This window comes from Palaemon carinicauda, chromosome 30 (genome assembly GCF_036898095.1).
Source record: "Palaemon carinicauda isolate YSFRI2023 chromosome 30, ASM3689809v2, whole genome shotgun sequence".
NCBI classification, from domain to species: Eukaryota; Metazoa; Arthropoda; class Malacostraca; order Decapoda; family Palaemonidae; genus Palaemon; species Palaemon carinicauda.
In genome coordinates, this window is record NC_090754.1 from 61,535,788 (window position 1) to 61,550,869 (window position 15,082).

At 35.5% G+C, this 15,082-nt stretch overlaps 1 protein-coding gene across 2 annotated transcripts in view; it reads left to right on the top strand.

The window, feature by feature from the left end:
- Positions 1 to 1,421: 1,421 nt before the first annotated feature.
- Positions 1,422 to 15,082, top strand: part of LOC137623212 (vesicle-associated membrane protein 4-like) — a 60,451-nt gene continuing 46,790 nt past the window's right edge. The window contains exon 1 of one of the 2 annotated variants that reach the window (XM_068353930.1): positions 1,422 to 1,444. In XM_068353930.1, coding sequence (XP_068210031.1) covers positions 1,439 to 1,444 — 6 coding nt within the window. In that variant the 5' untranslated portion in view covers positions 1,422 to 1,438. Of the gene's footprint in view, positions 1,445 to 10,216; positions 10,436 to 15,082 lie in introns of those variants that run through there. The other variant, XM_068353929.1, reaches the window with a different exon arrangement.

The following is a 15,082-nucleotide window of genomic DNA, read 5'->3' on the forward strand; positions in this document are numbered from 1 at the left end:
AACCATATATGTTTACCATTTAGATAAGAGGTTTATCAACCATTCCAATCATCCATTTCATCTGCATCTGCACATTTGCCCTTCACAATTCCGTATGACGCAACAGCTAACGATAGTGACTTCGTATGTAGCTAGTGACTTCGTATGTAGCTAGTGACTTCGTATGTAGCTATGAGAGTTGAATTGGCACCATTCAGATAACGTATCTGGGCGAATGCCAAAGGATTTGGGTGACAAAGTACAGTCTGATTTGCTGGGTTAAAGACTCAGCTTCTCTTTGTATTGGTTGAGTTTGCCAAAACATACAGTACTGTATTTCCTCTCCGACAGTGAGAAAAATATACTTGTGTTGTTTCTGAGTTGAGAAAAGAGCGGTTCTTGCGTATCAATTGAGTTTGAAATAAAAGAAAACCCAAAGACTGTAATAGCTAGTGTTTGAATGTGAAAAATATATAGCATTTGCGTATTATATCTGAGAATGGAAATTGGTCAGTTTTGTGGAGAAAAATAGAAAATACTAAATCTAAAGTAGTTATGTCATCATTATTATCAATTGCTAAGCTACAACCCCAGTTAGAAAAGCAGGATGTTATAAACCCAAGGGCTCCAACGGGGAAAATGGCCCAGTGAGGAAAGGAAACGAAGAAAAATAAAATATTTTAAGAACAATAACATTCAAATAAATATTTCCTATATAAACTATAAAAACATTAACAAGAGGAAGAGAAATAAGAGAATAGTGTGCCCGAGTGTACCTATGTTTTGTCTTTTGCGGGATAAAATATAACAAGTGTTAATTGTTTCTGTGTGGGGGTGGGGTGGGGGGAAATTTAAAATATAGTATGCCGTATTTGGGTGTGTATGATTATACAATGATTGCATATTGTATACGTTACAGATTGTTACTGAGACTTGGAAAATACACGATGATTTTATAATTCAGTCCGGGAAAATATTTGTTGTGTATAAGCCTATTAGTTTCCAATAGCATTATTTTTATATAAGAAAATAAACAATGTTGTATTTTAGTTTAAATGGTATAAAGAATACAAATTGTTTATCTACGAAGATGTCGACACTCTTCCATTTGTGAAAAAAATAGATTTGTACTTCAAATGATCTTATGTGAATACAAGCCTTATCGTAATTTGAGATACAAAAACATTATTTTTAGTCAAAGTAAGTGTTTTAATAAAGATCTAAGAAAAAAATAAACCATTCTTTTTAAATCTTTTAAGGACCAGTGAGCGATAATCGAAGTTTGAAAAATAGATAACAATTTCACTGACAACGAGTATTATATAATAAGTGCCTATGTGGATAGATTTTATCATGATTCCAGGTTTCTAGTCCACCCCAAGTCTAAACTAGACACGAGGCTTACAGAGTCCTTCCGTGTCTGACCTGTGACTACCCACAAAATCACAGACGAGCAATTATGGCGGTAAGTTGATCAATCCTTAATGAATGAGCACTCCAAATTCAAACCATTGTTCTCTAGTCTTGGGTAGTGCCATAGCCTCTATACCATGGTCTTTCACTCTCTTGGGCTAGAGTTCTCTTGCTTGAGGGTACACTCGGGAACACTGTTCTATCTGATTTCTCTTCCTCTTGTTTTGTTACAGTTTTTTATAGTTTATATAGGAGATATTTAATTTAATGTTACTATTCTTAAAATATTTTATTTGTCCTTAAGTTTCCTTTCCTCACTGGGCTATTTTCGCTGTTGGAGCCCCTGGGCATAATTATAGCATCCTGCTTTTCCAAATAGGGTTGTAGCCTAGCAAGCAATAATAATAATAATAATAATAAAAAGTCCCGGAAAAAAAAGTTTTTTGTAACCTATTTGAAACATCCCTTCCCGGCAATATGTTGGACCTAAGTTCGAGACCCACTCAAGCTCGATAGTTTTTAGTGCTTTCTGTAATCTCAGCACCATTGTGACCCGGATGTGGCTTTTGGGAGTAACCTAAAGGTCTACCTGCTAAGTCATCAGGAGCCATTGTCTGTCCCTCCCTATACTCAATTTTTTTCAATGAGGTGCATTTGTACTGACTCGGGAAAGTTCCTGATCGCTGATTGGTTGGCCAAGATAATTCTAACCAATCGTATAGCAGGAAACTGTTCCGAGCCAAAAGGGCACCCCTGCGAGTCGGTGCAAATCTGCCTCACTAAAACGAATTGACTATAGTCCTAGCTTAATGGAGCTAGGACCTAGTCGCTGATCATACGTATATATGGTCAGTCTCAAGACATTATCCTATCCTTTTCCTCTGCCATTCATGAGTCACCTTTAAAAAGGAAATTTGTTTTGGAGGTAGGAAGATAAGGAAACGTCTCATATGATGTTGGTCTTTACCTATCGCAGACGAGAAATATATTAACAGGGAAAAGAAAAACAAAAAATGGAGATGGTTATAAAAAGATGGAGGTTATGTGAAAGTACATTATTTTGTTAATGTGGAAAGGAAGTATATTTCTTACATGTAAAGACAAATTGAAAGGGAAACTCGGCATCATAATCTTGGTAAGCCCATGGAAAACAAATTGAAAATGAAGATGATTTCCGAACTTGAAGGATATGTGTACTTGAACACAGATCAGGGAACCAGAATGAACAGTTATCGCGAAAACTCTTGTCTGGCCCGAGTTGCACTGAGCTCAGATAAAGCATTATAATCAATTTTTCTTAGTGAGGCAGATTTGCACCGACTCGCAGCGGTGCCCTTTTAGCTCGGAAAAGTTTCCTGATCGTTGATTGGTCGGAAGTATTCGGACAAAAATACTTCTGATCAATCAGCTATTAGGAAAATTTCTGAGCTAAAAGGGCACCACTGCGAGTCAGTGCAAATCTGCCTCACTTAGAAAAATTGTCTATAGTATAAATCATTTTGTTTGTCTTCATTATTATTATTATTATTATTATTATTATTATTATTATTATTATTATTATTAGCAGGAGTAGAGAGTATTATTATTATTATTATTATTATTATTATTATTATTATTATTATTATTATTATTATTATTTAAGTCATCGTTGTAGTAGTAGAGAATACTATTATTATTATTATTAGTAGTAGTAGTATTAGTAGTAGTAGTACCACCTCCGCCAACGAAGTTGGAAGGGGGTTATGTTTTACCCCTGTTTGTGTGTTTGTTGTATGTGTGTGTTTGTTTGTTAGCAGCTTCCTAGCCACAATTTTAATCGTAGAGTAATGAAACTTACAGTGATTAACTATTATGTAAAAAGCTCGAAATTATTAAATTTTGGAAGGTCAAGGTCACGGTCAAGCAAAGTGTCCAATTCACGTAATCAGCCATAAGTTTGGACATCGCTGTCACAGGGACTTCAAACTGGGTTCATATTTGAGTGTATGAAAAATCCAAGGCAATTAATACATGATAAGGTTTAAGGTCAAAGTCGAGTCTGAGGTCAAGCTAAAGGTCAAATTCCGATCATAACCCCTATGGCCACAATTTTAACCGTATTGAAACTTGCAAGGAATTTAAACTGTTATTTAAAGAGCTGGAAATGATTCATTGATTCTGGGAAAGGCACGTTGGTTTCGAGAAATAAACTGCTGTGGCGGAGGTTTGCACTCCTGAGTGCCTATCTAGTTATTATTATTATTATTATTATTATTATTATTATTATTATTATTATTATTTGCAAAGCTTGGTTGTTACCTCTTTATTTACCAATGTGCTTATTGGAGACAAATTGGATTGCTCGGCTGATACCTTAAATTAATTTAAGTTATCATGTAGAGACTAACTCGAGTGAGTTTATTTTTCAATTAAATTTATTCGAACAAGATTTTGGTATGGCTATAGGTAAACCATTGCCATATTTTGTCAATAATATGTACGTTTTTATTTCCTTTTGTGTGTTATATATATATATATATATATATATATATATATATATATATATATATATATATATATATATATACACATACATACAGTATATGGAAAATAATCCCCTTTTTTTTTTTTTGTTTTTTTTATGTTGGCTACCTCCTAATATTGGGGGATATGCCATGGTAATATATATATATATATATATATATATATATATATATATATATATATATATATATACATATATATATATATATATATATATATATATATATATATATGTATATATATATATATATATATATATATATATATATATATATATATATTTATTTATATACATATATATATAGATATATATATACATACATATATATATATATATATATATATATGTATATATATATTTATATATATAAATGTATATATATATATATATATATATATATATGTATGTATATATATATATATATATATATATATATATATATATATATATATATATATGTATGTGTATATATATATATATATATATATATATATATATATATATATATATATATATATATATATATATATAAATCATCATCATCATTATCTCCTCCTACACCTATTGACACATAGGGCCTCCATTCGATTTTGCCAGTCATCTCTATCTTGAGTTTTTGAATAAATACTTCGCCATTCATCATCTCCTACTTCATGCTTCATAGTCCTCAGCCATCAAGGCCTGGGTCTTCCAACTCTTATAGTGCCTTGTGGAGCCCAGTTGAAAGGTTGGGGAACTAATCTATTTTGGGGAGTGCGAAGAGAATGTCCAAACCATCTGCATCTGCCCATCATCATGATGTTATCCACATATGGTCGTCAAGTAATCTCTCTTATAGTTTTATTTTATAATCCTGTCCTGCCATTTAACTCTCAATATTCTTCTGAGGGATTTGTTCTCAAATGTACAAAATCTGTTGGATATTGTTTCATTGTCATACCTTGACTCATATCAGTACAGTAACACCGATCTCACTAAACTGATATATAGCTTGATTTTTATATGTAATTTCAGGCAATTTGATTTCCAAATTTTACTTAACATAGCTATTGTCTGATTTGCTCTTTTCAATCTTTCATTAAACTCCAATTCTGAAGATCCTGTATTAGAGATTACAGTTCCTAAATATTCAAATGTTTCTACCTCATTGATTCTCTCTCCTTCCTATGATATTTCATCTTCCATTGCGTATTCCGTTCTCATCATCTCTGTCTTTCTTTTATTTATCTTGAGCCCCACCTCATTTGATATTTCATGCATTTTGGCAAGCAAGCTTTGCAAGTCTTGTGGTGTTCTACTAATAAGGACAGCGTCATCAGCATACCCTAGGTCAGCTGATATCCTGTTACCAATCCAGTCCAATCCCTCTCCACCATTTCCAACTGCTCTATGCTTTACAAAATCCATGAGATGGATAAACAACATAGGTGACAACACATTCCATTGAAGTACTCCGCTGCTCACTGGAAATTCATTTGATAGGACTCCATTGACCTTAAATTTGCATTTGCTTTGCTCGTGAACAGACTTAATAAAATTTACATATTTAACAGGAACTCTATAATAACACAGGACTCTCCACAAAATTGGCCGGTGCACACTATCAAAGGCTTTTTCATAGTCCGTAAATTCCATCAAAAGTGGATTTCTATATTCTACACATTGCTGTACCACATGTCTTATAATGAATATTTGGTCAGTATAACTTCTACCTTCTCTAAATCCTGCTTTTTCATCTCTCAGTTTTATTTATGAATCTTTCTCTTTAATCTCTTTAGAATGAGCATACTATATATTTTCATGACAACTGACGTAAGTGTTATGCCTCTGTAATTATTGCAATCAGTCAAGTCTCCTTTTTTCCATTTTCACCAATATTTCTAACTCCCATTCATCGGGTTTTGCCTTTTCGCGTCACATTCTACAAAACAATCTTTAAATTATTCTGGTAGTCACTTCATTTTCGGCCAATATAATCTCGCCAGTTATTCCATCGTATCCAGGGGCATTCCATCTTTTGGGTTTTTTTAATGATAGCTTCAACTTCAAACACACTGAATTCAATTCATGGGCACATCAAGGAATTCTTCAGCTTCAGGTATATCAATCAAATAATTCCCTTCATATCTTCTATTCCTGGCCTCACTTAAATGTTCCATTCAGCTTTGCTTTTCTTCATCTTTTGTTGTTATACCAGATCCATCTCTCAATTTGATGGGTATATGCTTCTTCTTCTTTTCCTCAGTAGAGATTTCATTAATAATTCTATGAGCAATACTTACACCATAGCCACTACCTGAATTCATAGCTTTGTCAGCCTCATTTGCTATCCTGTCTAAATGTTCTCTCCAGTCATTCCTGGTTTTTCTTTTGACTTTACTATCAATACTGGAATACTTAGCATGTTCTACCTTGTAATTTTCATTTCTTCTTTGAAAACTTTCACCAATCAATTTCTGTCTTTGTCTCCTTTTTATAGTATCCCAAGTATCATTTTACATCCATGGCTTTCTCCTTGTAACTGTTTGTCCCAAGACATCACTACCAACTGACTGATATATGTTTTTAATATCACCCCATCCTTCATTACTTGTCTGTTCTCCGTCTCTTAAAGTCTCTAAGACTACAAATCGATTCCTACATTCAATTGCAAAGATTTCTCTGTGCTCATCTTCTAGAATCTTGTTGTAGCAAACCGAGGTATTCTATCTACCTTTCTATTGGGTGTTTTCAGTTTATAATATTAGTGTGGCAATGAGAAGCTGGTGTTCACTACCAATATCAGCGTCTTACATATCTCAGAGTCATCCTTCCCCCTCTTTTTTGTATGTCTATATGATCTACAGCTAAGTTGTATCAAATCTATGTATTCTATCTACATTTCAGGGGCTGGGGCTTTCAGTTTCTAATTTTAGTTTGACAATGAAGAGCTAGTGATCAGTATATACAGGTATATGAGCCTGAAGCCTTTTTCTGCAGTGGACTAGTAATGGCTGATGATGGTGATATATATATATATATATATATATATATATATATATATATATATATATATATATATATATATATATATATATATATATATATATATATATATATATATATATAATGTGTGTGTATATATATATATATATATATATATATATATATATATATATATATATATATATATATATGTGTGTGTGTGTATATATATATATATATATATATATATATATATATATATATATGTGTGTGTGTGTGTATATATATATATATATATATATATATATATATATATATATATATATATATATATATATATATATATATGTATATATATATATGTATATATATATATATATATATATATATCACCTATTGATGCAAAAGGCCTCAGTTAGATTTCACCAGTCATCTCTATTTCAAGCTTTTAATTCTATATTTTTCCATTCCTCAATTCCTGCTTCACGCTTCATTGTCCTAAACCATGTAGGCCTGGGTCTTCCAACTCTTCTAGTGCCTTGTGGAGCCCAATTAAAAGTTTGGTGAAATAATCTCTATGTACAGTATAAGAATGTGTGTAGGTGTTTTGACTACTATACTTCCTGAAATTGATACAGAAAGGTCTGAGTGTGTCCTTGTCTCTCTCTCTCTCTCTCTCTCTCTCTCTCTCTCTCTCTCTCTCTCTCTCTCTCTCTCTCTCTCTCTCTCTCGTCATACTTCTTGGACTTCAAGGTGGGAGAAATGTCACATAAATTGAAATTTCATTCGGATAGAAAGCACTAACAGTTAGAAACGTAACTTGAGAGAAAATAATAAATTTGTAGACCTAATTTTCAAAGAAATTTTATGGAGAAGAAATGATTTTTTATATATCAAAGATATTAATCATAAATAAACTCAAGGTTACAAGAGCTCTGGTAACTCATTGCTGCATAAGATATGGTGTTGCATACGCAAGCACTGATATGTACGGTCACGTTTCCAAGTTATTTTATATTTTACATTGAATGTAATGGGCAATGCACCAACGTTGCAAATTTTTAGTATTTCAAGAAACTTTTCTAAGGCATTCAACCATTATTCTTCGTTATAAACTAAATATAATCATCCTTCTAAAACCGCAACTTGCTCTTTAGAAAGCTGTTATCAACCTTGATGCTAGTTACCACATTCACAATTTTTCTTCTTTTAAAACTCTCCACATATTAATTGTGGAGACTTTATATATATACTTTTAAGCATTTATTTAAGAATGGGCAAATCATGTAGTTTACAGTTATAATTGCCAAATATGTGTAAATGATTACAAGTGCTACGAATTAAAAGCGAGCGTCTCCTTTGTATGATAACTTTATTTTTTTTCAAATAGAAATGTAAGCAAAATTACTCAAAAACTGGTACATAGTTTCTAGTAAGCGATATTTTATTGACCCAAGTCGCTTCTGTCATATGTGAATTCAAATTTTTGGTTTTAGTTGTTACTGAAGTTGTTTGAAACTCTTTAAGTAGAAAGTTTCTATCAAGTGTACGAAAGTTTTTCGGTTCTATTTACTTATTTTCCCCCCACACAGGGTTGCCAGGTTGGCCTTTTTTAGACCAAACACTTCAAGTTTGGCCTTTTACTATAAATTGGTTGTCCGTTAGCAACATCATAAAAAGAAAGTTTGGCCTTTTACTATAAATTGGTTGTTCGTTAGCAACATCATAAAAAGAAAGTTTGGCCTTTTATTATAAATTGGTTGTCCGTTAGCAACATCATAAAAAGAAAGTTTGGCCTTTTACTATAAATTGGTTGTCCGTTAGCAACATCATAAAAAGAAAGTTTGGCCTTTTATTATAAATTGGTTGTCCGTTAGCAACATCATAAAAAGAAAGTTTGGCCTTTTACTATAAATTGGTTGTTCGTTAGCAACATCATAAAAAGAAAGTTTGGCCTTTTATTATAAATTGGTTGTCCGTTAGCAACATCATAAAAAGAAAGTTTGGCCTTTTACTATAAATTGGTTGTCCGTTAGCAACATCATAAAAAGAAAGTTTGGCCTTTTATTATAAATTGGTTGTCCGTTAGCAACATCATAAAAAGAAAGTTTGGCCTTTTACTATAAATTGGTTGTCCGTTAGCAACATCATAAAAAGAAAGTTTGGCCTTTTATTATAAATTGGTTGTCCGTTAGCAACATCATAAAAAGAAAGTTTGGCCTTTTACTATAAATTGGTTGTTCGTTAGCAACATCATAAAAAGAAAGTTTGGCCTTTTATTATAAATTGGTTGTCCGTTAGCAACATCATAAAAAGAAAGTTTGGCATTTTACTATAAATTGGTTGTTCGTTAGCAACATCATAAAAAGAAAGTTTGGCCTTTTATTATAAATTGGTTGTCCGTTAGCAACATCATAAAAAGAAAGTTTGGCCTTTTATTATAAATTGGTTGTCCGTTAGCAACATCATAAAAAGAAAGTTTGGCCTTTTATTATAAATTGGTTGTCCGTTAGCAACATCATAAAAAGAAAGTTTGGCCTTTTACTATAAATTGGTTGTCCGTTAGCAACATCATAAAAAGAAAGTTTGGCCTTTTATTATAAATTGGTTGTCCGTTAGCAACATCATAAAAAGAAAGTTTGGCCTTTTACTATAAATTGGTTGTCCGTTAGCAACATCATAAAAAGAAAGTTTGGCCTTTTACTATAAATTGGTTGTCCGTTAGCAACATCATAAAAAGAAAGTTTGGCCTTTTATTATAAATTGGTTGTCCGTTAGCAACATCATAAAAAGAAAGTTTGGCCTTTTACTATAAATTGGTTGTCCGTTAGCAACATCATAAAAAGAAAGTTTGGCCTTTTATTATAAATTGGTTGTCCGTTAGCAACATCATAAAAAGAAAGTTTGGCCTTTTACTATAAATTGGTTGTCCGTTAGCAACATCATAAAAAGAAAGTTTGGCCTTTTATTATAAATTGGTTGTCCGTTAGCAACATCATAAAAAGAAAGTTTGGCCTTTTACTATAAACTGGTTGGCCGTTAGCAACATCATAAAAAGAAAGTTTGGCCTTTTACTATAAATTGGTTGTCCGTTAGCAACATCATAAAAAGAAAGTTTGGCCTTTTACTATAAATTGGTTGGCCGTTAGCAACATCATAAAAAGAAAGTTTGGCCTTAAATTTTATAATTTTGACTAAATTTTTCCAGAATACTTAAAATTTTGCCTATTTTTAAAAGTAGGTTGGCCGTAAATGTCATATTTTTGGCCATTTTTACTAATGGTTTGGCCTTTTAAAGCTACAGCTGATCAGAAGTTGGCCTTTTCTCACTTAGAAAAAGTGGCAACCCTGATTCGCCGATGTAAACAAAGATGGCTGTTTAGGCATGACAGATGTGTGACCCGTGCTGTTCAGTGCAACTGTTTACACCATTTTTAAGTTGGTAAATTCCACTCCTGCTTCTTCAAAAACGTCCAAAAGCATCCTAAAATCAAAATGCCACCGAAAAGGAACTTAACTGCGGAAGACGTCGATAGTGCAGATAAGGACGAAGTCGTAAGTAACATATGGCAGGGTCGAAAGGTGTAAACTCGGTGTTTTGAAAGATTCTTTTGTGTGAAATCTATAGTCATTTATTTATATGTGTAGCCCCTGGTCTGGGCATTGTATTGTGGTATTATCCCTTGCATAGACTGTATTTGAACTTCATAATCTAGGCCTTGCCCTTGTCCGGGGTAGTGCAAGTTATACCTACTACTGTGCATTGCTTTGGGTAAATGTCTAGGAGAAGGCCGCACCCGTTTTTTAAGTATTAACGACGAAAAACGGCAAAAAAAACAACCAGATTATTGTTGCACATCGCATAGAAACATGAGGAAATGAATAAAAAATAAACTAAGACTTAACTCTTACACAGAAAATGTAAGCATAAACCTACTACTACAATTATGGGGGACCCCAGTGGGAAGCGGGGTTTTGGGTGGGGGGAGGAGGAGAAAAATGATTTTTCGGGGCACTACCGAACCTAATACAACCACCTACCCTACCCTGGGGGCCCTGTACCCCTACCTAGGCCTACCGGGGGGGGGGGGGGCCTCCGCCCCCCCTGCGACCCCCCCTTAAGGCCACACTGATTTTCAGGGCACCACTGAACCTAAGACACCCACCTAACCTAGCCTAGGGGCCCTGTACCCCTACCTAGGCCTACAGGGGGGCTTGGCCCCCCCCTGCGACCCCCCCTTACGGCCACTACCTAACACATCCATCAAACCAATTCCAAAGTGATGGTACTGCTGTATACATCGTTATACTATCACCATTATAATATACTCTATAAATCAATGAAGCTTACCTTAACCTGTTGGTTGGTAAAGATGTGCTGCTGCTTTGAGGAAAACGTGAAGCCGTTGCGATGGTTCCCTGACATGCAACTTGAAGTAGGAAGTGGCCAGATACCCGACGAAGTGTTTTTTCCTCCTACCATATTTCGGCACTAAATTCTTCACGTCCCGCCACTTCCTCTCCACAGTATTGGTATGAGCCTGTGTCTGGGGATCAACAAAGTGAAGGCTGTGGTTAACAGTCAAATGCTTAAAACCTTCCTCTGCCAGACAGTTATAAGCTCGCCAAGAGTCAGAAATTATGGTTGTGCCTGGCTCGATCCTCTCCTTAATCAGCGCGAGCAGGGTGTCACGATCCAGGGTTTCCACGGGGACCAGAAAAAACTCGTGATTCGCGGCAATTACCACCAAATACCCACTGGCCATCTATTACTCGGCCAACATTATATTTCCGTTTGCCGAATTTAGACTCGTCAATTTCTACTGTACAATTGTGGCCGCCAATTTTTACTGTACAATTGTGGCCGCCAATTTTCTTGCTGCGCCGAAATACCCAATTAATTACAACTTCCCTGCAAAAAGAAGACCAATCGCATACAGTACCTTTATTTAATTTCGATTCAGAAATGGCCACTTCGTAGCAAAACCAGTTTTGAACCCACAAAACTATAAATTTTAAATTAGTTTCAATGTCCAGTTTTCCTTTGGAAAACCAGGTACCCACAAACACCGACACTTTATATGAACAACGCTTACGTCTACGTCCTTTCATAATGTAAGACTTATCACACTTAAAACTATGTTTCTTGTAATCAACCCTACACACTTCGTGACAATGCGGACAATTTTTATTTTGTAAAATTAAATTGTGTCTCTGGCACAAATCCACAAGTTTTTCGATATTCCCTGAATAGGCTAAAACAAATTCACCGTAACTTAAGAAACAGTCGGCACAAGAAACGGGGATTTCAATTTCTTGTGCAATATCAGATGACGTGCTTGCTACGGCCTCCATGTCTAGGAACGAAATAAAATGGCTGGGTAAGAAAATGTATTGTCGCACTGTGATGGGTAAGAAAATGTATTGTCGCACTGTGATTGGCCAAACGTGAAGACGTCATTGGGTAAGAAAATGTATTGTCGCACTGTGATTGGCCAAACGTGAAGACGTCATAGTGGACTAGTTTGTCTGCGGATTATAGTGGTTACAGGGCTCATTTGAGCAAAAATAAGATACAGTCAACAATGACAACAGACTTAGAAAAATCTGGGAGGAAGACGAGAGTAGTGTGAGTTTGATCGTCGAAATTTCGACTATTATTGATTTTCACTAAATTATCTCACTGGTATACCATTATATACATACATTCCTACATATTCTAGTAAAAATAAATTGAATATCAGTGGTATCTTCAAGCGGCCCTCTCCTAGACATTAACCTTGCTGGGGTGTTAAAATTATATCATTGGGTTCTGGAAGTCGTACAGACTCTACATTAGAGTGACAGTTTAAATGAGATTATAGACTAGCCTCTGCTATGGTTTTCTAGATCTGAAGTAATGGGCTAATACTAACGGTTTTCTTTATTATAGTGCAGTATCAGCGGGGTAGTGGAACTGTTAAAGAGCCTTTGTAAATCAGTGGTCAGTTCCTCCCATTTGGATTAAAAATTGACATCAACTATCCTAAATTTTCCCCCCTAACCTAACCAACAAGCCGTGTCTATACCTACTTACCTAACAGGGGGGTAGGGGCTAATGCCCCCCTGCGACCCCTCTTCCACTGCCGTATTCTAAGTTAGCCGTAATCATACATACAGGTGGCTGCTATCATACATACACCCCCAGAGTTAATTAAACATATCTTGCAATATGATGGCCCATTTTCAGTAGGTTGAGACGGATCTGGTCGGTAATTAAAATGAGTAAATATTTACTATAGCATAATATTGCTAGTAAAGAAAATTAGAAGAGTTCCAGGTTTATTTATAGGTACTATTAAACTGTTCTAATGCAATCATTTGAGGGAAACCCGTATTATAAAAATTTATTTTAAAATTCCAAAAGTTATGACTAAAAAACCACATTTTAAAAGGGAAACAAACACAAGAACACCACCTAACATGAGCTAGGAGTTGTATCCTAACCTACTTACCTACTAGGGGCTATGCCCTCCCCTGCGATCCCCCTTTAGACCGTCATATCTTAACCTAAGACTAAGTCTCAACGTCATTTTTGCTTCCCAACTGACTTCACTCCTGCCAAGGTAACAATAAATCATAATGTTTCATAAATCATTAAACCAGCTTCATAATATATTATTTTAGACAAAGATTAACAACATTTTCTCTATGAAGTAAATAGATATGACAAGTAGTAAGAAAGTTTACACCAGTCCCAACTAACTACATACACCCTCAACACCATTTGAACCCCATATCCTATAGTCAGAGGCTAATAATAATAACCTGAATATTTAATTTATTTAAAAATATCCAATTCTTTGTCATTGGACTTTAACTTTAATTCTCTGCACTATTAGAACTGGTTGACCTTCCTAGTGGTCAGTCATAGACTTTTTCATTGTCATGTGACTCTTTTTGAACAATCACCTGTTAGCTCCTACATTTTGAAATATTTCCGCATTGTAACTAAGTTTGTGAAGATCTCGTTGGATCATGCCAAATATACAGCCACTTCCCTTTTTAAGGAAATAAGAGTTGTTAATGGTATGTTTATAGGTATTTTGAACTCTTTTGAAGTTGTTAACAGTCAGAAAGTTGTACTTTTCAAGGTACAGTATCACCTGGAGGTATGAAATTTATTTATGCTGTGAACATTCACATGACTTGATTTGCTCGTACTTCAAACTAAGTTTTCACATTAAAATGACAAATTCGTAGATAATTTGTATTTTTCCTAACCATACAAACCTTAGCTATTTACATAGGGTAATACTTTCAGCGTAGCTGAAATGGCGAGCCAGTAGATTTTTAACGAGGGTTAACTACCCCCTCGATAGTTAGCAAGGGGATAGGGGAGGGGTAGCTAGCTACCCCTCCCCCCTCACACACTGGTGAACTGATTCACTTCACTTAGAGGTAGGACTTCACGGGGGACAGGGCTGGCATACATCGTTAGAGTTCCTGAGTTAGCGCACTGGCGCTCAGCAGCGTTTCAGCCTAGGGCGTCTCTAAGTCTCTTCTACGAAGGACACCTCTCCCGTTCGCAGGAAAGGTACCTTACAGAGACCACTCCTCGGAGTATTTAGCAGTCAGCCTCAGTTGTTCGTCGGCACTGAAGTAGACCTCCAGGTCCTCTTCAGGGGATGCTGCCCTCCCTTTTAGGGACATATCCCAGCTCCTGATCTACGAGTTAGCCGACGATCTTCTGATGCGCGCTGACGCAAAAATGTTGATGATCACCCGCGTGCGATCCCGCGATCGTCTACGGTTAGCCGACGATCTTCTGATGCGCGCTAACGCGTAAGCGTTGTTATTCGCTTGCGCACGGGATGGTTTCTCGCGCGCGATCTCGATATCGCCGAGGATCGTTAGCCAACGATCTCCCGTTACGCGCCAACGCGTAAATGTTGCAAATCGCTTAGATGCTATAGATCGCCCGTGCGCGGGATGGTTTCCCGCGTGCGATCTCGCGATCGTCGAGGATCGTTAGCCGACGATCTTCTGATGCGCGCTAACGCAACGCATAAGCATTGATGATCTCCCACGAGCGGGATGGTTTCCCGCCCGCGATCTCGCGATCGTTGACGGTTTAGCCGACGATCTTCTGCTTGAACTAGCGCGTAAGCGTTAATGATCGCCCGCGCGCGATCATCGACGATCTTCTGTTCCTGCTAATGC